Source organism: Eutrigla gurnardus (genome assembly GCF_963514095.1).
Source record: "Eutrigla gurnardus genome assembly, chromosome: 2".
Taxonomy (NCBI): Eukaryota; Metazoa; Chordata; class Actinopteri; order Perciformes; family Triglidae; genus Eutrigla; species Eutrigla gurnardus.
Genome location: NC_139916.1, coordinates 32,436,801 through 32,460,520, shown reverse-complemented (window position 1 = coordinate 32,460,520; position 23,720 = coordinate 32,436,801). Strand labels below are relative to the sequence as shown.

The following is a 23,720-nucleotide window of genomic DNA, read 5'->3' as shown; positions in this document are numbered from 1 at the left end:
AGCTGCTTATAAAACCAACAACAGGGGAGAAGTGGACGATGCACTTTTTGTAGTCCATTATTGTAGTTTCTCCAGCACAGACACATGTCAATCACCGGTGTCGATCATCAGCTGTCAATCAGCAGCAGCATTATAATGACGTAGCTTAGTGAAAGTCCGGTCGGATTCTCTGAGCACCGCGGTCATCTTTTCCTAAATCCTTTTGAGTTCTTCTCCTTTCCTTAACCCTGTGACGTTTTCCCCAGAGGTCAAGGAAAAGACATTTGGACCTCATATTTTGACTATTCAACCGCAACCTTGGTGTCAGACCTGTGGTAGTCTGGTTACTCGTCCAGGTGGACTTGCCTTCACCCAGTGTCAGTTGGGACCCGGCCCCGGACCCTGAACAGGATAAGAAATGGTTGATAGTGGATGGATAATCATTGATTCATATTTGTATATCTCAACCAATCTTTTTTTCTTCCTGGAAAATAAAATATGATTAATCCTTCCATACATTAGTACCAAACAAAATTCAACCAATAATATGATGACATCTATTCATTAATCAATCAGAGCTACAGAAGGTGGTGAGCTAATTCGGGCTCCTCTAGTCTGCATGCCGAAGTGTCCTTGGGCAAGAACCCCTAATTGCCCCCGAAGGCTAAACAATCAGTTTGTGAATGTGTGTGAACGTGAATGTGTAGCTCCTGATGGGCTCCTCTGCCATCAGTGTGTGAATGTGTGTGAATGGGTAAAAGAGACTGAATGTAGTGTGAAGTGCCTTGAGAAGCTAGTTAGCTAGAAAATTGCTATAGAAATGTAGGTCCATTTACCCATCTTTTTAACCATCAAATCAAAATCCTCCCGAGCGTGCGTCCTGCCTCCTGTTTCTGGCAAAGAGTCTCAGCTGGACTTTCAAGCACACTTTCACTGTTTGAATCAATCTTTTCAAGATCACATGTGATCGTGTGTCTCTGTTGTATGACGGCATGTTTGGACCATCGTAGGGGGGAGAACAGAGCCGAGAGAGGGGGGCAATATTCAGAGAAAGAAGTAGCATATTTATGAAATTATAAAGTGGCAAATTTACAAGAAAATTGGGAAGTTTGCTAGCTACCCTGACTGTGAACTCTTAATTTCTACTTTTTTTCCTCCTAAATTTGCCACTTTATAATCTCCTAAATTTGCTACCCTTTTCATAGTATATATATATATATACAGGGGTGGACTGGGACAAAAATTTGGCCCTGGACTTTTTGGTCCAGACCGGCCCACTACAATCCGCGCGCAGATATCGCCCCGTTGATGTACAAACACATAAGTTCTTAATAACACCACTATACTAAACAATATCCCTTTATATTCTGAAGCCTTGAATAAAATAAATGATAACTACGCATTGTGTTGCTCACTTGCTCTTAAGAAGGATACTGGAGAAAGGATTTAAGATTCAAGAGTGTTTATTTATCACTCACTCATACAGGTACAAGCAGTGAATCATGACATTGGCAGGCTGGCAGCCAGGTACTGCAGGTCACTCAGAAACCACACACAAATAGAGAGCCCTGTGAAAGACAGACAACAAAAGATGTATACACTATGTTAGTGATAGTACAGCTCAACATAATGTATAGACAATGAAGCATGACATAAGAGGAAATACTTGTAATTTGTGTACTGCATCATGAGTATGTATGCAGATGTTTTACTGTAATATAGTTAATCAGTGTTTTATTAATTTGAACTGTATGTTAAACTGTTGAAGGACAATAAACCATAAACACTGACTGAAAAAAATATGTAAAGCATACATATTTGTCAAGTTGTAAACACTTTAACTCTGGTGACCTGATTTGGGGGATGTCATTATAGGTGAATATGGTTATTGTTTTCCAATACTCTAGATAACTAGATTTAGTTGTAACACACCACACCATCCAGAGTTTGCTATTTATTATGTCAAGTAAAGTTCATAGACAGTTAAGCAACCGTTCTGAACTATTTATTTTAATGAATGTTTATCCACACTATTCTGGAAGGCACCTACCTGCTACCTCCTTCACATGGAGTCTCTTCTTCCTCAACATTTCTTTCAGCCTCCTCCTGCACCATAAGGGCAGTGATGGGAGCCTCACTCTCTTCAGCCTCTCTGTCACTGTCAGACTCACGTGAAGGACACGGACCTGCTCCGGTGCTGCTAGCTCCGGCCAGGCCGGCCCCTGCTGCAAACATCTGCGTGATAGTTAAACTTTTAGCAGCCTGTGCTGCTAGAGCTTTTCTTTTCTTTTCCTACAATTTTTCTGCACCGCCTTTGCGTTTTTTACTTTCCTTCTCCATTTTTGTTTTTCGTGTGGTGTTATGTTGTTGTTGTTTTTTTCTCTCGCGCCGTCTCTCATCATCGACTCCTCATCATTAAAAGTGATTGGACGAGGGGGGGTCTAGAACATGCGTGGGTGGGACTCCTGGGCCTCTAAAGCCTCTCATAGGGCCATTCTGTAGACAGACAAGCCACCGGGCCAATCATCACCTCTCACCTCTCTGTCTGCAGCTGATCACTGTGGGCCGAGCTGGTGCACGTCTCTCTCCCCGGGCCGCCCGGGAGAGTTACACTAGTTATCAAAGCAAGGCGAGGCATGGCAAAAAAATAAATAAATTAAATAAATAAATTAAAAAAACGGCCGTCCATCGGCCCATTAGTGACCGGCCCACCGGGAAAAGTCCCGGTACTCCCGATGGCCAATCCACCCCTGTATATATATATATATATATATATATATATATATATATATATATATATATATATATATATATATATATATGACCAGCCCAGGCAAAACCAGGAACAAGTCGACCTCGGGGCATTTTGAGTTATTCGCCTTGAATGAATGGACTTTATTTGCGCCTTGCGCCGAGAGTAGACCAGGTTGGAGCTGACGGGCTTTCAGCGCAGTCTCGGCGAGGCTTTTTGCCACGAAACTCCGCTACGCCAAGCTGAATCTGTGACGCCTCCCCACACCCATCTTGGCGCAGGCGATCCACCAAACTGCCAAACTGACCGTGCGCAAGGCTGCGCGGGTCGAAACTTACATTACGCCGGCTCCGCCACCCTCCACCGCCCTGCGCTGCGCCACGAAACTAGTAATTTACTGTTAAATCAGATTAGAGCATGACACGGGAGTGGATTTTCACTCCCGTCCCATCCCACTCCCAGAGAAAAAATCCCATCCCATCCCAATCCCGGGCCGGAGTAAAAAAAAAATCCCATCCCGTCCCACTCCTGTAGAATGACTCCCGCTCCCATCCCGCTCCCACTCAAAATTACTCCCACTCCCATCCAACTCCGTTTTTTTTTTTTTTTCATCACATTCAACTCGCATGAATCTATGCAATATTTGCGACTTCCCAATAAAGTCAGTTAATCTCACCGACGGATCATTGTGTCGGACTTTAGTCTGTAGCTCTCGCTTCCCGGCTTCATCGCCTCTACTTCCCTCCGCGCATTAAACTTCCGGTAGTGGCCGGCCCGGCCGGAAGTCAAAGCACTGTTGGATGTGTAGTTCTTTTGACTTGCTGAAGCAAGTCAAAATAGTTTTGGCTCACTGAAAGGTGACTACAAAAATGGACGTGTCTGTCCTTTTGGTTGTTTAACACGGCTGAAAATCATCATCTATTAATGGCGTTCCCGCTCCTGCCCGCTCCCGTTGATTTTTATTCCCATCCCGTCCCAATCACGGGATTAATAAAACTTTGAATTCCCGAAAAATGTCATGCTCTAAATCAGATGCCCACATTACGAGCCAAAAACCTCCCATTACAGCTTAGTTTCGATGTGCATATAATTTTAAAACGACAGTACTGAGCTAGCTTAGCTAGTAGATAACTTGGATGTTAATGGAAACTCACCCCATAATAAACTGAAAAGTATTCCTGCAGACTTCGTTGGCTCCGATGAAATAAGAGGTCCAGGCAGACTTTTTGGTGGATGCAGTCATCTCCGACGTAACTACTGTATGTCCGTTTGCTCTCTTTCGGCAGTTAAAGAATCCATCCGTATGCTGTACATAAGCTCTTGAGAACGTTTGTCTCTACATGAATGTCTTCCAAGGAGAGAGTTCTCCTTTCTTCTTCCATAGCATTTGCAGTCAAAGTTACAGATTTCCTCCATTTCGCTGTCTTTATCCCGTTGAAATGTAACCATAGATATAGCGTCTGATATCTTCCGCTCCAGCTCCTCCGCTGCTAGGGACACGGGCGCTGAACAAGTAGCCATGTGTCATGATCTCAACTTGCATATTCTGCAAAAAAACGAAAATCACTCATTTTGAAAAAAAAAAGAAGCTTATTTCGTCGTTTACGCGAATTCGTCCCACCCGACTTGTTGCTGGTTTTGCCGTGGCAGGTCACATATCTCTATATATATATATATCTATATGTGTATATATATATATATATATATATACTGCAATCGCCCCAACACACTGTGAACAGCCTCGGCAGATGAAAGTCATTTTCAGTTTATTTTCTCTCTCTGCTATTTCCTGTTTTTATTCTTTCTGTATGTTTTATTTCTGTTGCTGTCTTCACATCATTTTGATTTCATGTCACCTCTATCTTCTCCTTATCCACTGCCTGTTCCTCTCCCCCTCTCTGTCTTGTGAAAGTTTGTCAGAGACTCGGTAAGTGCGGCTATGAATTCAATTGAATTCTCACCCTCTGCTTCCCAAATGTATAATTAGTCATCAGTTTTCCCTGTCGTCGTCCTCCACTTGAATTGTTTGGATTTCATTAGCATATGTGTAGATAGCATTGAATATACATGGGGTGGAAGTGAGAGATCTCGTATTTCGCAGAATCCCGAGACTGATACCAATTGCTGACAATGAATTAATTATTGCTATTATTGCCGTCGCTGTTCTTCCTTGCAGTGATGCTGCTCCGAGTTTCCACGATAGCCATTCTTGAGCAGGAGTAATCATAGGAGGACCAGGAGGCTCTTTAAAACACTTCTAAAGCACTTCATTCATTAACATCCCACTAAAAATGTTAAAAAGTACATAAATAGTGTCATTTATCAAAAATGACCTGAGCAAATTCATACATTAATCATTTAATTTGAGTTAGATTATTTTATAAAAAATAATGTTTTAAAAGGAAATTTTTTTTAAAAGAATACATTCACAGACATCAATTTATAATATTGAATGTTGTGCTTCGGTGTCATGTGTTTGTTCACCTTTAATGATTTTTGATCTCACTGCGGTTTTGTTCACTACATTCACTTTAATGAGAGCTTTGAAGGCCGAGGTGTCAGCGAATGAAACACCATGTTAAAGGTATCATCGTGTAGGAATCAGTCTCAACGCCTCAGTCCTTCTGTTATCTGACTGTCAGTGTGAATAATACTGTGTATACACGTGTTTATATGTCAGCCTCAATCAGATGAGAAGTTTGGTATGAACCCATTTCCCTGCTAGTGGGGCAGCTTAGCTAGAAATTATATAAGGATTGTGCATTTTATGATAAAAGCGTCAAATTTGGTACACTTGTAGCCAAAGACAGAACAAAATTAGATGTGGAGGCACAACAAATTTTCAATATGGTGGCCATTTTCAAGATGGCCGCCAGTGACCGCCGGTTTTGAGATTAAATTTCACATTAACAATGGATAATAGGTGATAGAAACATGACATTTGGTAGAATTATAGCCAGAGAAATGGGGAACATGTAGAGGGATCAAGACTTTTCAATATGGTGGCCACCAGTGACAACTGTGTTTAGATCAAATTGCATATAGACAATGGATAATAAGAGATAGAAGCATCACATTTGGTAGTTATGCTCAAAGACACAAAGGAAAAACAATAGAGAGCAGTTTACCAAGGAGGACATGTGTGGGGTCAGATGCTGGTACCTACACCAGAACTACCTTCACCATGTAAATGGGGCTGGTCAAAGACATCTGAGGGTTATTATGCACCCTTCTGGACATGCCTGCAGGATGCAAGCCAGTCCAGCTATGAACTTGTCTCCTGTCAATGTAAGAAGGGTTGTGTTTGGCAGTGCAGGTGCAAAAAATCTGCCTTAGAATGCACAGCTCTCTGTTACTGTGACGGAGGGAGTGGGAGTGCTAAATAGACTTTACCGTATGGGGTCAGTTCAGTCTCATTAATAATGAATGCACAGAGAAGGATTCACAAATGTATTTTGTGATTTATATATAAATGACTCTCTTCTCACAAATACATTTAGTTTTAAATAAATGTAATATAAATCCATAAATATATGAATTAAAAAAATATTTGCAATTTTCATCAAAAATGTATTTGTATGTTGTTACATTTACAAACTGTTAAACTTGAATTTACGAGACGCTTTTCATTTGTGAACTTGTTTGCATTTGTTCGTGAACTGGTTTGTATTTGTTTGTGGATTTTTGAGACTCCCCTGACGTGGCTGGATTCACAAATGCAATTAACAACAGGTAAGCTTTAGCAAGCAAATAACCGATACAGTTATGTTTTCTGATGTTAGTAGGATCATATTATGCTAGGTAAGTTAGCTTAAGATCCGTTGTCTAAAAGCATAATGGCTAACTAGTTAGCTAACGCAAATGCGCAAAATGCGCAGAGAAAAAGCTTTGCCATGGTGAGGTACCCCTCGTGGGAATGCAGTCATGTGATTGGCTGAAAACGAGGGAGGCATCTGATTGGCTACAGAAAGTGCATTTGTGAATCCAGCCACGTCAGGAGAGTCTCAAAAATCCACAAACAAATACAGACCAGTTCACAAACAAATGCAAACAAGTTCACAAATGAAAAGCGTCTTGTAAATTCAAGTTTAACAGTTTGTATATAAATGTAACAACAAACAAATACATTTTTGATGAAAATTGCACAAAAAAAATGTAATTCATATAATTATGGATTTATATTACATTAATTTAAAACGAAATGTAGGAGAGAAGAGAGTCATTTATATATAAATCACAAAATACATTTGTGAATCCTTCTCTGTGCATTCATTATTAATGAGACTGAACTGACCCCATATTACCGTGCTGGACCTACTTAGACTATCACATATTTTGAGTCTTGAATTGAAGCTTCTGAGCAATTCTGATTTTTGATTTACTTCAGATCCAGAAAAATATAACGACACAAAGATCATCCAAATCAGAGGAATCTATGCAACTTTATTGCAACTACCATTTTTTGCTCGTCGGCTGCCATCTTGGTCACAATCTTGAAAAAAAATTATAATCTAAATGATAGTTCCCAAGTCCAATGCAGATAAATCCATATCCTTGATATATAATCAACATCACATGATATCCATCATTAATATGAAAATTGATCTAAAAGCAGTTGTCACTGGCAGCCAATTTGGAAAATGACCGCCATATTGATCATTTACGCCTGGTTCACACCGGACGCGGAAGCGCCGCGAATGGACGCGTAGCGGAGCCCGCTTCCATTCGGCGCCCCTGTTAAGCGATAGTGTCATTCACACCAGACGCGGAGTGCCGCGAATAGGCGCGGCCCTCCGCGATTGACAAACGCGATCATATATGTGTATCTAAACTCGCACTGGGAAACAGGAAGAGACAATACATTTAATAAATGTGAAGAGTAGATAAAAAAAATATGTGTATTTCAACGGTATATCTGCACTACTACCGTCTACTACCATACACACTCTCTCTGTCTGTGTGTGTGTGTCCCTCTCTCTCTCTCGGTCTCTTTCTCTCTCTCAACGGATAAATACAAGAAGTGTACAAACCTCTTGGTTACAGAAACATGGCGTATTAATTTTATGGGGTTTAATGGAAAAAAATAGCTCTGAAGGAACAACAGCTGAGCAGAAGCACTTGTCGACCGCCGCGGAGAAATACGTGTCTGGTCTGGTCTGGTTTTCTGAAGACGTGAAATAGAATTGAATTGATATGTCATGTGCAACCTGTACGTCTGGTATGTTTAGCCTAGCTTAGGATAAAGACACCATGTGCAGAATATCACTGACAGGCTTTGTGCTAAGCGAGGCTAACATGCTACATCCATGTATGTCCTGGACACAGAGAGGAGACTGAGCTTCTCTTATGAGCTTGACTAAGATTTAAAAAAAAAAAAAAAAAGCGTATTTCACAAAAACATCAGGGTGTGATTCCAGTTGACTTTAACATTAGCGTTTGCTAACATGGGGTTAGTACTGCTTGTCTTAATGAACATCATGGTAAAAATGTGATCATGTGCTCAGTAGTCATATAGATCTCTGCTTTGCAGCTCATCAGCAACATGTTAAGATGATGTTTTAAGTATTAAAGCCAAATGTGGTACAGCTCTAGTTTAGAACAAACAGATGATGATGAGAATATCTTTGTGTTTTCCTTCCTCTGTAGAGACAGTACCATTCACAAATTGATGATCTAATCGAAGAGACGGTGAAGGAGATGATAACTCTGCTTGTAGCAAAGGTAGGAGGAGGAGGAGGCAACCTGAGCCCTTGACTACGAAGCCAGTTCAACATACCAGGGTATCTTCCAGTTATCTAGCTTAAGGAACCCTATCAAAGGCAATCAGAGATAAGCGGTGACACAAAGTTGGTTATCAACTCTGTAAGTCAACCAGGGTTTCCCTTTCCAGCTATGAGCGTGTGCACATGAAAGAGGCGGGGTTTGCAGCATTTGACCAATCACAAACATGGATCAGTCTACGGGGCAGCGGAGCGGCATATTTCACGAACGAGTAGCAAACCATAATCTTACAGAAAACTTACAGAAATACGAAGATGTTAATATAATACAAGTAAAAACCAACAGTTTCGTCTGCCAAATGTGTGAATGCGTAACTTAATATCACATCATCATAAGGCTCTACTAGATTTGACAGATTAAGTTCATGTGTTAGATGCACTGATAGCTCAGTGGTAGAGTTACCGCCCCATGTACTGAGGCTCCCTGCAGTGATCCTCGGTTCGAATCTGCCCTGCGGCCTTATCTTAAAGCATCTCGTCCCTTTCTCTCGCCCCTTTCACTCTCACACTGTCCTCCCGCAATAAGGTAAAAAAAAAAAATAATTTTAACAAAATAAATGTTTGCTTGGATGTATTCTTATGGCGTGGTCTATGACAATATCAACCTCATTCTTTCAGCTGCAATCCCGGCGGTGTAAAAGATAAAATAAATATAAATACATAATTCAAAGTGGTAAGTAGATTGGGGTGTCTGGTGGCGCAGTGGTTAGGGCAGCCGCCCCATGTACAGAGGCTCAACGTCCTTGACATGGTGGTCCCGGGTTCGACTCCTATTATCCTATACATATTTCCTGCATGTCATCTCCCTCTTTCCTCTCTCCCTGTTTCCACACTGTCTGAAAAAATTAATAAAAAGGCTTGAAAGGCGCTCTAGCCAAAAGTATTTTAAATTATTTTTTTAAATAATCTTTAAAAAAAAAAGTGGTGAGTAGACTGTACGCTGACGCAGAAAAGTCATTCCCTCCAATGAGAATCTGTATCTCTCAGAAAAAAAAGGGTTTTGCCGGTCTCTGAACACTCATTATCCTAAGAGACCCGATCCACGATCCACAAGCTTCTTCTTTTTTTTTTTTTTTTATCCGCGCAACGAGCTCCACGGGATCTTTTACAAATTCTGATGCCATTTTCCAAGAGAGCTGATTGGTCAGTAGGCGGTGAATTTCTTCACGTTGATCTCTTATCAGGAACATAACCTGCTCCGGAGCAGGTTAGCTCTGCAGCTAGTTACCATGGCGATCTACCCCGGTAAGAAATGAACCAGCATCGTAGGGCGGAACACCCAGAGGTAACCCTGAAGTTACCTCACTAAGCCCAAATCCTGCTTCATAGACCAGGGGCCTGTACTAGGAAGCAGGATTTGGGGGCTGGGAGACTACATGGGGCGGCAACTCTACCACTGAGCTATCAGCGCACATAATGTGTTTAATCAATCAGATCTAGTAGTGCCCTTATGATGAGGCAGTCATATTGTACGACTATTAATACTATTCACACTAATTCACACAGTCGGTTTTTGCCAGCTGTCCTTCCTGCATTTGGCAGATGAAACTGTTGCTTTTTACCTGTATTATATTAACTTCTTCGTATTTCTGTAAGATTATGGTTCGCACCTCGTACGTGAAATATGCTGCCCGTAGACTGATCCATGTTTGTGATTGGTCAAATGCTGCAAACGCCGCCTCTTTCATGTGCACGCGCTCATAGCTCGACAGGGAAACCTTGGGTTGACTTAACGAGTTGATAACCAGCTTTGTGTGACCGCTTATCTCCGATTGCCTTTGTAAGGGTTACTTAAGCTGGATAACTGAAAGATACCCTGGTATGTTGAACTCGCTGAGGAGTATGGGCCCCAGGCCTCAGGCTTGCCACTGGGTAATGAATTAATGACTTAAGACAACCACAAAGAGACTCAAAACGACCACACAGAGACTCAGAACAACCACACATACTAAAAACAACCACAAATAGACTCAAAACAACCACACAGAGACTCAACAACTACAATGAGACTCAAAACAACCACAAAGAGACTCAATCTTTAGACAGCGAGCTTCAGAGGAGTTTAGGCCCAAGTACAATAACCTCCGTTTTATCTGAGTTTAACAGGTCATCCAGGATTTTATGTCATCAACACATTTGGTTTCTTCAGGCTTGATTGATAGATATAATTGAGTATCATCTGCATAACAGTGGAAGTTTATAGAGTGTCTTCTAATGATATTGCCTAAAGGAGGCATATATTGAAAATAATTGGTCTGAGCCAGGGTTGGAATTTTGTCATTTTAGGGGCAAGGACATTTGGCCTTCACTTTCCTTTTTTTTTAGGGGCACCAAGGCAACATGACAGGGCACAAAGGCCATTGAGTAAAATTAGATGGTTTTACCTTTCAGATTAATACCATCAACCACCAACATCCTAATTCATAACAAAACATGAATTATGTATGAAAATATTTCTAATACCAATATCAAGTTAATGTTACATTGGATTTTTAAAAATAATATCTTACAAAGGAGTTACTACTTGAAAGAAAAAACATTCTGTATGAAATCTTTATATATAAAGATGCACGAGCACATACACGGGTAGAAACAATGGGGACATGACGGCCTTTGCCGTATTTAAGATACTAAACACAACTCCACAACTGGTGCTTAAGTAGATAACTTATACCTCCTGACATTTGATTGCAGTTTTTTTGTGAGGCTGCTTAATTTCCAGAAGTAAAGAGATTTTTTCTTCTTCGCTTCTTTCTCAGTTTGTGGTCATCCTAGAGAGTGTGTTAGCCAAACTCTCCAGGTATGATGAGGGAACGCTCTTCTCCTCCTTCCTATCTTTCACAGTAAGTAGGTCAACTACTGTACACTGTACTGCTGCTTATGAACATTACTTTTATCAACCTTACCTTTAACTCTATATTCGGACTTCCGTACTTGTAGTAGTTGTGTTCCTATGCAGATGAAGCTTTACGATGTACTGAACAAATATAAATGACATTTTTAATATTTTCACTTCTGTGTGTTCTTTAAATACTGTGTACTTTTTTATTTTCCACTGTATTTCTTGGGATCCAATTCTTTTAGGATGCCCTCAGCAAAAGTCTTTCTATTTGATATATTCTGGATCTTGTTCATTGAGACTTTACAATATATATTTTTTAAATTACATCTAATGATCAATCCTGCTGAAATTTTAAATATTGTTTTTTTTTTCCACTTTAATCTTTAGTGTACCAAATAGCTTAACACCTCAGCTGGTTGCCCACAGCATTACAAATGGCTGCTTATTGAATTTGCGAGTGCACTTTTGCAGTTGAACTCACCACATGGGTCACTGTTGCCACTTCAGCTGGTCCTAAAGCACAGTGCCTTTGTCCTGGATTAAAGGTGTCACAGCTGGAGTCCTGCATGTGTTCTCATCCACTTCTCTCTCCTCTATGTGAAGGTGAAAGCTGCCTCGAAGTATGTGGACGTCCCTGTAAGTGAGACTCATTTACTTCTCTTAAATGTCTCATCACCTCATTAATCAATAAAATGCACTTCACTCAATTAATTAGGCTGATATGTTTTGGAGGAAATGCCGTATCCATGTGGTTAGGTTGGATTATTCAATCACTTGTCAAAAAAGATAACTAATTAATAGATAACTTTATTAATCCGGAAATAAATTCTTGTGCCAGAGATTAGTCAAAAATTACAACAGGAAAATTAGAAGAACAAAAACCAACAGAGAACAATATAAACCTATAAAACAGTTGATATATGAATATAGAGTGTAAGAGTGAGTACAACAATAGTCAATCATGCTTCACAAGTGAAATGAAGAACAAATGAAACACAAGTAAACTAAACCCAGTAAATGGGATCTCAGTCTGAAAATAGATCTTGCTTATTACATTTAGAACTTATTTTGATATCAATAATCAAATTTGACTCGTGATACTCCCAAAGGTACTGCCAAAATGTTTTTGTATCGGGAAGGTTTTATGACAAAGATAATACATTCAACACACTAGTTAGAACTCAACCATGTTGGGAAAATGTAAATGTCAATATCTAGGTGTTGTTTTTCAAGAACCATGTTCGAGGTCTCTAAACGACACAACTGTAGTCACACGATCAAACAGGTCTAACACAGAAAACTCTACTTCCTGCTTCATTGCCTCAACAGTCTCTTCTATAGTCTCCATACTTCTAGACCTCGGCTGCGGTGGAATAGTCTTCTTCTCTTAGGAAGGTTCCGAACTGAAGAAGTGACCCGGAAGTAAACAAGTGGCCGTCATGATAAGAGCCGTTCGGATTCTCTAAATGCAAAAGAAAGGAGCTCCAATGGTTCCTTTCAGAGCTCCTTTAGCATCGGATACAACGGACCTTCCTATACTAAAGGAAAGGAAATTACGCCGACCCACAATTCCTTGCGAGAGCAACATTTATAAAGTGCCTCACACCTCGGCTGTTCATGAAAACAAACAATTTGCATATTTAACAATTACTTTCATGCAGACATATAGTCATTGGAATTGTGTTGATAAATGTGTGATAAAGTGATAATAATTTAATGATATTTTTATTTATTTCAATCAAGTTAAAAATTTGACAAAAACAAAACTAAAACCACAAATGAAATGTAAATACAGCAAAAGGTCAAACAGGAAGGAGATGCTGCTGGAACTGAAGCCGGTCAGTGGACCAGCTGCTTATAAAACCAACAACATGGGGAGAAGTGGACAACGCGTTTTTTGTAGTCCATTATTGTAGTTTCTCCAGCACAGACACACGTCAATCACCTACACTTGCATTTGAAATGTGACAAAAAGAAACATTTTTACAAATCCCTCTGTAAAATGAAATTAACTATATGTAACATCCATTTGAGGAGTTTTAAGGCTCAAACCCACCTGATGAGTGAAATCAACTCTTAACCGAGCTGTTCACCAGTGAACAGGCTTGATCTGATCCATGTGATCTGGTCTATGGTGTGAGTTTAAAAAGGGGGTCCACAGAAAAACACGGGTTTAGTGTAATTGCAGCTGAACAGCGTGAAATACAATTTTTCCATATCACCACTTGACAGAGCACTTCCTCATTTCTCTCTCTTTCGCTCGTCCTCTGCAGAAGCCGGGGATGGACATCGCCGATGGTTACGTGACGTTTGTCCGTCATTCCCAGGACATGTTGCGGGAGAAGGTCAACGAGGAGGTGTACATCGAGAGATTATTTGATGTAAGTAAAGCACCTCGTTCTCTGCTGAAGCAAGGCTTAGTCACAACACAGTTTCATTTATTCCACCTGTGATGATCTGCAGGAGGAGATTAAAACAAATCCCAGAGGGAGAGGGGAGGGAACCAATCACAAACCATTAAAGTCATGTGATCCCATCAATGACTCTAGATTAATGGATTGTAACGCAGCTCCGGTATTTGTACTTTTGTCATTTTCTGACCGCTTTGAAAAGACCTCTCTCATGATCATTTGAGTTATGGCAATTTATACTATATACATTTTTCATTGTTAATAATTAGGGCTGACCTTGTAGCTTTTGCTCTGCTGCTATGAACTTAGACAAGACCGGGTGGATGGACCGCTTGTTTATTGCTGCAACTGTAACATGGGAACAACACACAACCAGCGTGTCAATGAAACATGTCAGTCTGTTCCTTGAACTACAAAAGAAGAGCTCCGCATGAGAGAGATGAGAGTACGCAGGTTACGTACACCTCGTGCTGCTGGTAGCTAGCTTAAATCACACTCAAACACACACTACGGCAACAATTCTTCACAAAACAGTCAAACTACGAGTTTTTCAAGACTTACGCTTAACAAGCAATCATACACACTAAATGCTGACCGAGTCTACATAATAATATAATAATATGAAAACATAGTTTGCATTTATAATTGTCTTTATGTCCGAGCGAACAGAATGTTCGATACAATATTGATACCATGAGTTTGTTAGGCTGGAGCTGCAGGCGAGTGTGGAAGGTTGGACCATAGCTAGATGACTGCTAGTCCAGCTTTGCCAGCCCATCTCCACAGTAGAAGGTCTGGCTACAGTATATCTCATCTCCCGGATCGGGGAAAAACGCTCTGGCTGGTTTGTGTTTCTTTCAACCAATCACAATGGTTGTGGGCGGTGCCAAGCTTGGGAAGCTGCTGTGGTGCGGAAGCAAAATAGTGTCAGGAGGAAACTTGTTTGGATGGAACGTCGAGCCCCGTCATTAACATGTCTGATTCCCCGCTAAATAAAACTCTGCATAAAACCTTAAAAACAGACACAAAAAAAACCATTATTTGATGGTCGTGACCCAGCGGTGAAGCCCGTCTATACTTTAGCTCTGGAGGAGCTCACTGGACTCATTAAAACACTGAAGGTTTGCTAGCTGTCTGTAGCTCTAAACCGATATCAGGAAGCTGGTGTGAAGTGGAACGGATCGGTACGTCGGTCAAGTCAACGTCACTGGAGTATGCCACTGCCAGAGTTGCTAGCTCTGAGGTTGCTACTGCTGTTTCCTGATTGGAAGGGAGTTTGAGAATGGAGACACAGAAAGCAGACGGGGAGGAGTCAAGTCTGACTTCCTTCCTCCGGGTGTTGATCCCGAGCCTTCACTTCCTGTTATCTAGAACCATTGGCTTCACTTTGTGAAGCCAATGGTTCTTTGTATCAGTGTCCTTCTTTGTAGCGGACTCTAATCATCTTGAGCTGTAATCAACTTGCAAAACAGTCCCATGACTGTTTGCCTCCATTAAGGGGCGAGGTCAAGTAACACCAAAACAATTAGTAAATCTCTAAGCCCGGCTGCTGAGCTCCTCTTAGGTCGAACTGGAGGATTTCTCCTAGAAATGTGCTCAAAAATCCCCGCAGTTGGAGAAGCTGCACCTCCGCTTTTGTTTTCACACGTATTTCTACACCGCCGTCCTCGCCGTGTACCCTTTTGTCTCATGGTGTTTGTGTGCTATTGGTGCTGATCTCAAGGAGGGATTATCCTCAGTGACGCTCTCTCTTTCTGAGTCAGCAAACAACAGTTAATCAATTGAAAAATGGGCACAAAAGATAACTTTAAGATGGCTAAGCAGCCACCGGACTTGTTTCCAGAGCTACCTTTAAAACTCATGTGTTCGAGAGACTGCTCAAACTTTTTGTCATGAGAAAGTGTGACACCTCATACAGACAAAGGAGAATCCGAGCTACAGGATAAGGGATATGTCCATCCAGCGAGAAACAGGACCACTATGCTGCTTAGTTGAGAAAAAGTTGATGCTGGGAATAAATAATTATAATAAATCAAAGTGGGGGCTGCCACCAAGTTGTAGAATATAAGGAAAAATGCAAAAAATGATATGATGTAACAATTATTTAACATGACGTCGGTCCACCCTTTGCAGCTATAACAGCTTCAACTCTTCTGGAAGGCTTTCCACAAGGTTTAGGAGTGTGTTTATGGGAATTTTTGACCATTCTTCCAGAAGTGTATTTGTGAGGTCACACACTGATGTTGGACAGGAAGGCCTGGCTCTCAGTCTCCACTCTAATTCATCCCAAAGGTGGTCTATCGGGTTGAGGTCAGGACTCTGTACAGGCCAGTCAAGTTTATCCACACCAAACTCTCTCATCCATGTCTTTATGGACCTTGCTTTGTGCACTGGTGCACAGTCATGTTGGAACAGACAGGGGCCATCCCCAAACTGTTCCACAAACTTGGGAGCATGGAATTGTCCAACATCTCTTGGTATGCTGAAGCATTCAGAGTTCCTTTCACTGGAACTAAGGGGCCAAGCCCAGCTCCTGAAAAACACCCCCACACCATAATCCCCCTCCACCAAACTTTACACGTGGCACAATGCAGTCAGACAAGTACCGTTGTCCTGGCAACCGCCAAACCCAGACTCGTCATTCAGATTGCCAGATGGAGAAACGTGATTGGTCACTCCAGAGAACACGTCTCCACTGCTCTAGAGTCCAGTGGCGGCGTGCTTTACACCACTGCATCCGACACTTTGCATTGCACTTGCTGAGGTATGACTTGGATGTAGCTGATCGCCATGGAAACACATTCCATGAAGCTCTCTACACTGTTCTTGATCTAATCCGAAGGCCACATGAATTTTGGAGGTCTGTAGAGATTGACTCTGCAGAAAGTTGGTGACCTCTGTGCAATATGTGCCTCAGCATCCGCTGACCCCATTCCGTCATTTTACGTGGTCTACCACTTCTTGGCTGAGTTGCTCTCGTTCCCAATCATTTCCATTTTGTTAGAATCCCACTGACAGTTGACTGTGGAATATTTAGGAGGGAGGACATTTCCCGACTGGACTTGTTGCACAGGTGGCATCCTATCACAGTACCACGCTGGAATTCACTGAGCTCCTGAGAGCGACCCATTCTTTCACAGATGTTTGTAGAAACAGTCTGCATGTCTAGGTGCTGCTTTTATACATCTGTGGCCATGGAAGTGATTGAACACCTGATTTCAATTATTTGGATGGGTGAGTCAATACTTCTGGCAATATAGTGAATGATGATATTATTTTTGTAAAATTGTTATTTATTTTATTAATATATATATTGTATTGTTTTTAAATATAATGTTTAATAATATATAATATATCAGAATCGTATTTGCAATTCCCATCAATTGCCTGCCATTAAATATAATAAATACATCCATCCATCCATCCATCGTCTACCGTTTATCCTGTATTCAGGCTTGCGGGGGGGCTGGAGCCAATCCCAGCTGTCATTGGGCGAAGGCAGGGTACACCCTGGACAGGTCGCCAGTCCAATCGCAGGGCCGACATTTAGAGACTATAATAAATACATACAATTATTATTACATAATTAAGTTATGTTTTATTTGTTCCATTTTTTTGCTGTCGTATGGCAGATATAAAATTCCAGTGTCGGTTGAATTCAAACACAGCCACACCTCATTCTCGTTAATGAGGTTCTGATCAGATCACCTGAACCAGATCGTATTTAACAAGGAAAAGTATAAAGACATCAAGGACATCAGGTGAAGTGGGAGGAATTTTGAGATGAGGGAAAACGCAAATTAAAAAAATTAAAAAATAAATTAATCATAACAATAATTATTATTATCAATACTGTTATTATAATATTGGGTTTTGTATCTACAAATTACAATCATTTATTTTAAAACATGTACATGTAATGTTTTCATTTTAAATGTTATTTTTGCTTTGCTACATTTTTTTTAATGTACTTATATTTTTTTTACATTGCTGTAGTATTGAGAACAGGTTTTCAAAGACATGGGGGCTCCCTTACTACCATTACTAGGATCACTGTATAAATAGCTCAATCAATTAGCTGCAGCATGAGCTCTTTCATTGTGTTGAAGGTTGATGGCAGGTTGAGGAAGCAACTCCTCTTCATCCAGATGGTGTGCACTTCATGGTTGAGTCTCTGCACACTGAACACAGTTGGGTCTGTCTATCCTTGGCACTAGCAGTGTTGATGGAGGCCTTGAGGTGTGCCGCGTCTCCGGTCCTCTTCCTCCTGTCCGTCCTGACGGAGGCTGACAGAGAGGCAGCATCGTGACGGTCGCTCTGCCATGTATCCTCTCCTCCTCTGCTGGGATTGATCTCACCCCGGCTTCTCTTGGTTGTCACCCTGTATTAGCTCTCCCAGCGGCGGCGCCCGCGACCATGAAGGTGTCTCTGGCTGCTCTCTGCAGCTCTGTTGTGCTTTTCTTCTAACTCCACCTTTTTATCTAGTCCTTTCTCTCTCTCTCGCTGATTTAAAGATAACACATTCCTGCTTGATTCTGGATTTAAAGGAGTTTCTATATGTCTGATTTCTATCATCCATCCAGATCCAGACATGCCTTTATTATCATATACAGTATATTTGTGTTTGAAGAACAAGAACTCATGTTAGTGAACCCCTTTACAAACTGTTGGGTCAAGCATGAACTTTTAATATGATATCAGACACATGTTTGTTTCCCCAGTAACAACACTAAGCTTTTCACTCGATTTCATACTTCGTTAGTCACTGTGACATCAGCCGGGTTTCCTCAAAGGGCTTTTATGCACATTTTTAAGTATTACGTTTGAAAAGCTGTCTGGAGAAGTTTAAAATATGTCTTCAATGGTGAAAAAAAGGTTGTGGAAGACTTGGGGCCCTAGTTTCGTGGCGCAGCACAGGGTGGCGCAGGGTGGCGGAGCCGGTGCAATGCAAGTTTCGACCAGCGCAGCCTTGCGCACGGTCAGTTTGGCAGTTTGGTGGATGGCCTGCGCCAAGATGGGTGTGGCGGCGCAGCAGGGGGAGGCGTCACAGATTCAGCTTGGCGCAGCGGAAGTTTCGTGGCAAAAAGCCTCGCCGAGACTGCGCGGAAAGCCCGCCAGCTCCAACCTGGTCTACTCTTGGCGTAAGGCGAATTACAGCTGGTGGAGTGGCAGTTTGGCTCACCGGCGCGCAGTGCGCACACGTCACCAAGACCTCACAGGCAGGTTTCCACAGTTCCAGGCACATTTAAATGCAATAAATTGTCACAACAAACACTATTTTATGCAACTAACTGAATCAACACGTGAAATGTATATCTATATAGATTGTCCCGTCACATCTGACATCAGATCAAAGGCAGATATATAGGGAACTCAGCCTGACTGAATTAACACAGCTGAAACTTGGACCTCTCGGACCAAAACTTCTCCCTCTCTCTCTCCTGTTTTTCATATCTATCCATTGCTAATAAAATGCGTCTATGCCTGAAAAAATATTTTTAAAAAATACAGCAGCTCGTGCCTGGTCTCGCGCCTCGGCAGCCTGTTGTCCGTGTCCGTGGAAACGCGCAACTTTGCCACGAGCTGGAACCGGAGTTGGGGCTGCAGCTGGTCTGAGCGGCGGGCGAGGTCCCGGTGTCCCGCCGTTCTGGTGTTGGAAGGGGAATCCGGTGCAGCTGTGGAGCGCAGATGATGAAGACGGTGATGATGATGACGAATGGCCCAGCCGGCTCGTGCAGGCACCGGGTTCTCGCCACCATTATGTCTACTGCTGTGCGCCCTGACCCTGTTTTGTGATAGACATGCCTAAAATGTGCCTACAATTTCTATAGTGATATAATATCGGGATTATAATTATTATGACTATACGCACGCACAGCGTGTGATGAGCGTGGTGGGAGGCGGCGCTGCTTCTGTCATTGGGTTGTCAAGTGACGAAACTTGCACTGCACCTCGCCTGGCGCATTAAAGGTGAGGAGAGGAGCTCATTTGATTGGTGAAGATCTGAATCGGCTGTGTTAATCCCACTCCACGCCTCGTCTCCTCCTCGTCTCCCACTCACGCCTTCTTCTCCTCCCTCTTTCCCACTTGCGCGGGTGGGAGTGACGGGAGGAGTGCCTGCGCTAGCTTTCGCGGTGCACGAAACTTGCAAAGTCCAGGCGGACACACCCCGTCGGCGTGGCGGAGGTGAGCTGCGCGCCGACTACGCCTGGTCTACGAAACTAGGGCCCTTGATGTCCTTGGCACCAGAGAAGTCAGTAGGATTTAAAGGCAGGGGGGCTTAGCCCCCAGGAGAACTGTATTAGACACAACAACCAGTGAAGAAGTCCAGCTAGTAACAAGTTAAAAGCAACAGACTTCTTCTATTCTCTTGTGTTGAACAAGAGTTACTGTCATGTTAACTTTTAGACTCATTAAAGCTGCATGCCTAGAACCTGATGATGTAAATGTGTCTTAAAGTGATAGCGTATCTAATTCCCCTCTCCATTAGATCAGCTGCAGGTCTAAAGAATGGACTTTAATTACACACTTACTGTCCTCTGACTGGTTCAATCAGAGTGTGATTCTGTCATAAAGTATACAGTAGAATAAACCAAGACTGGGTTTAAAGGTCACAGTGAAATATGAACTTTACACAAATAACTTTAGTTTGTATGTATTGATTCTGTATTTATTCCAGCAAAATGATACAGTGTTTGTAAAAAACAAAAACCCATCAAAAACAAAAAGACAAATAGGCATTACAGAAATGCTTCTTTCTAAAGTATATTCTTTCTCCAGACAATGATGCTATAGTCCTAAAACTCTGTATACCATTTCATCATTATGAAAGACCAATTAAGACTGGGTGAATGAAAACCCCGTTAAAACCAGTCCCTGAAGGCCTCTCTGTGTTTCTGTTGGAGATGAGTTTGATATGTTTGGATGACCAAGTCCACTTGATTGACTCCGGTTCACAACCTGGACTTCTGCTACAGCACCAACTAATGCGTCCAGTTAGCATTTATGTTTTGCAACATTTTAAAAGTTTGCTTCAGGATGGACTCCCCTTAATCTTTGCTTTGTTCTTTTCTTTATGGTGAGATTTCTAATCATTCCAAATGAATGTGAAAAATAAAAAAGGAAAGAAGAGCAAAACATGAACAGACACTGGACACAAAGACAACAAGGTGCTTAGGAAACCATTTCCACTCTAATCCATGTTCTTCTGGAAGACTAGATGATGTGATCATGTGATCATGTGTTGCATGATGTGATGATGTGTTGGTGAGCGCCGGGACACATTGTGATGCTGTTTGATGAGATTAAAGTCATGGAAGAAGTCCATCAATACAGTCCACAGTAAAGAGATTACATTTCAATGTTTTAATCAGCTTTCATTTCACACATATCTGAAGATCAACAACAATGTGTGTTTGGTCTGCTGACGGCCGGCCAACAAAACAGAACAGAATAGAACAGAATACAAGAAAACATAATAGAATAGAACAGAATAGAGTACAATAGAACAGAATACAACAGAATAGAATAGACAGAATAGAATGGAATACAACAGAATAGAACAGAACATAATAGAATAGAACAGAATACAATACAATAGAACAGAATACAACAGAATAGAACAGAATAGAGTACAATAGAACAGAATACAATAGAACAGAATAGAATACAATAGAACAGAATAGAATACAACAGAATAGAAAACAACAGAATAGAATAGAACAGAATAGAAAAAGAACAGAATAGAATAGAACAAAATAGAACATAATAAAATAGAACAGAATAGAACAGAAGATAATAGAACAGAATAGAACATACTAGAATATAAAATTATAAAATGGAACATAATAAAATAGAACAGAATATATTAGAACACAACTCAAGAATATTAGAACTCTAGATGCCTTCTAATATCAACGACAGTAAGCAGATTATCGGGCCTCATCATTTTCTAAATATGTGTCAACACTCATGTGAGGTCTGGAGCAGACAGGCCCATATGTACTCTAATGCTGGTAATGTTAAACAAACAACGTCTCAATAACTGGAGACATTAATCCCCATGTTCTGACACACAATGGTGGATTCTTATTGACATTAGACCCACTTTTCTGAAGACGCCTGGAGGGGGGGCAGGATGTCTTACTTTTTGGTCTTTGAATCAATCAGATTGACTTGATGTTAGTTTACTCGCCACAATCCTGACTAGCAATCCAATCATGGAATTCTTCTCATATTTTATTTCTGTGGTTGTGAAATTGCTCTGAAGCTGATTGAGCGAGCGTGGAAGTAGCTTTGACAATTTTTCACCAGCACTTGACTCTTGATGCGTCAGAGCGGTCGCACAAACAAGCAAATGACTAACTAAATATTGATCCTCTTGTCTGTACTCTCATAATCCATGTGCAGTCAGACATGTCAGTCACGACACCTTTATTCTGTTCACACCTGTGTGTGTGTGTGTGTGTGTGTGTGTGCGTGTGAGGGTAAAATTAATTTGCCCCCCGGTTTACTTCTTGAAAGAGTGGCTGAAGAGGGCCGGATTAAGACAGATGTGCTTAAATGACACTGAAGGGAGATTTAGTGTGGCAGCCTGCGGATCATTGATTAAAAAAAGCCATGTCTTTATCCTGAGCCAAATCCAGCCCTGCACTGATATACCACAGCTTCCTGCCCCATGACACCCACCCTACCCAGTTGGGGGGGGGGGTTGCAGACAGTGATGGTGCTGCAGAGTCTAGGAGCCACCTCCCCCTTTCCCCTTCCTTGCCCTCGGGGCTGCAGATACTGGGATTACACAGGTCAATTATACACTTAATCTGCCTTTGCCCAGAGGGGATTAGGAGTGTGGCTCATTGATTGATTTGAAGTATTTCCGTTGACCTTGGGTAGTTATCACATTCACAAGCGTGGTGAGATTGCACTTCTGTGTGACCAAAGTTAAAGCACTTTTTAATCGCCGCTGCTCCCCCCGTCTCTCTGGACGACTGTGGCGGAGCAGGGGGGGCAGGGGTCACCATGAGCTGCAGATTGGGGGATTTGAGATTGTTGTCGCCGCCGGCGTATTTTGGTCATGGCCGATGGGTTTGCGGGTGGGATGGGCGGTGCAGGGAGGGGGGCCACTGAATGCCAGCAGACTATGTAGCTGCCGTCAGACCACTTGGCTGTCCGGAGATGTTTCACCACTTTGCTGGTCCGGTCATGAACCACCGGCCCACGGCCACGCCAAGTGAACAATGTAATCAACGCTGCGCTCAGGCAACGCGCAAACTTAACTCCTCCAGCCTGGCAGATGGAATAAAGATGTTTTACCGCCGAAGGAAAAGTGAAAACTATTATGGAAACGTCCGAGAAATAACTAAAGTAAAAATGTGATAATAGGAAGTTTGAAAAGTTGAATCATCACTTTAATGAAAAGACTGACATTCACCCAGTCTTTAAAAAACAATGATCATTTTCTGATGTTTTTTCTTTCCGATACTGACATCCAATAACCAAAGTAACACCCTGTAACATCATGTGTATAGCATGACATGGACCCACATGACAATAATGATAAATCCTTCTGAGAGACAATGAGCAGACGTCCGTTCGCCTCCGTCCACAACAATTTGATGTTGTTTTTCATGCCAGTCGCTAATCTCATTTAGGTTGAAGTAAAATATCAGTAAAAGGATTACACAACAACAGGGAGGGAAATAATGGCCACAATCGTATAAAAGGCCAGCCGAGCAGGACAGGTTAGATGGACTGTGTGACTGTTCAAAAACACGCTCTGAAAAGGTTTCACTTCCGTTTAATGAAGTCAGTAAGCAGCTTAGAGTCCTTAGTAATTACTGAGAGAGCATTTGGTTTCCCTGCTTCGTTCCTTTCACGTCTAAATCCTCTGAGCTTTCCCAGCGCCGTGCCACCAGGAGGAAACGCCGAAGGATCATCCCGAGAGGAGGGCAACACAA

General features: G+C 41.8%; 1 protein-coding gene across 3 annotated transcripts in view; it reads left to right on the top strand.

Annotated features, from left to right (window-relative positions):
- The window catches only part of cadpsa (Ca2+-dependent activator protein for secretion a), a gene marked incomplete at its 5' end in the record, with an annotated part of 352,388 nt that overhangs the window by 303,990 nt on the left and 24,678 nt on the right, over window positions 1-23,720 (top strand). For 2 of the 3 annotated variants that reach the window (XM_084025306.1, XM_084025304.1), the window contains 4 exons: window positions 8,378-8,452; window positions 11,271-11,354; window positions 11,957-11,989; window positions 13,627-13,734. In XM_084025306.1, the coding sequence (XP_083881432.1) occupies window positions 8,378-8,452; window positions 11,271-11,354; window positions 11,957-11,989; window positions 13,627-13,734 (300 nt within the window). The remainder of the gene's footprint in view (window positions 1-8,377; window positions 8,453-11,270; window positions 11,355-11,956; window positions 11,990-13,626; window positions 13,735-23,720) is intronic. The other variant, XM_084025305.1, reaches the window with a different exon arrangement.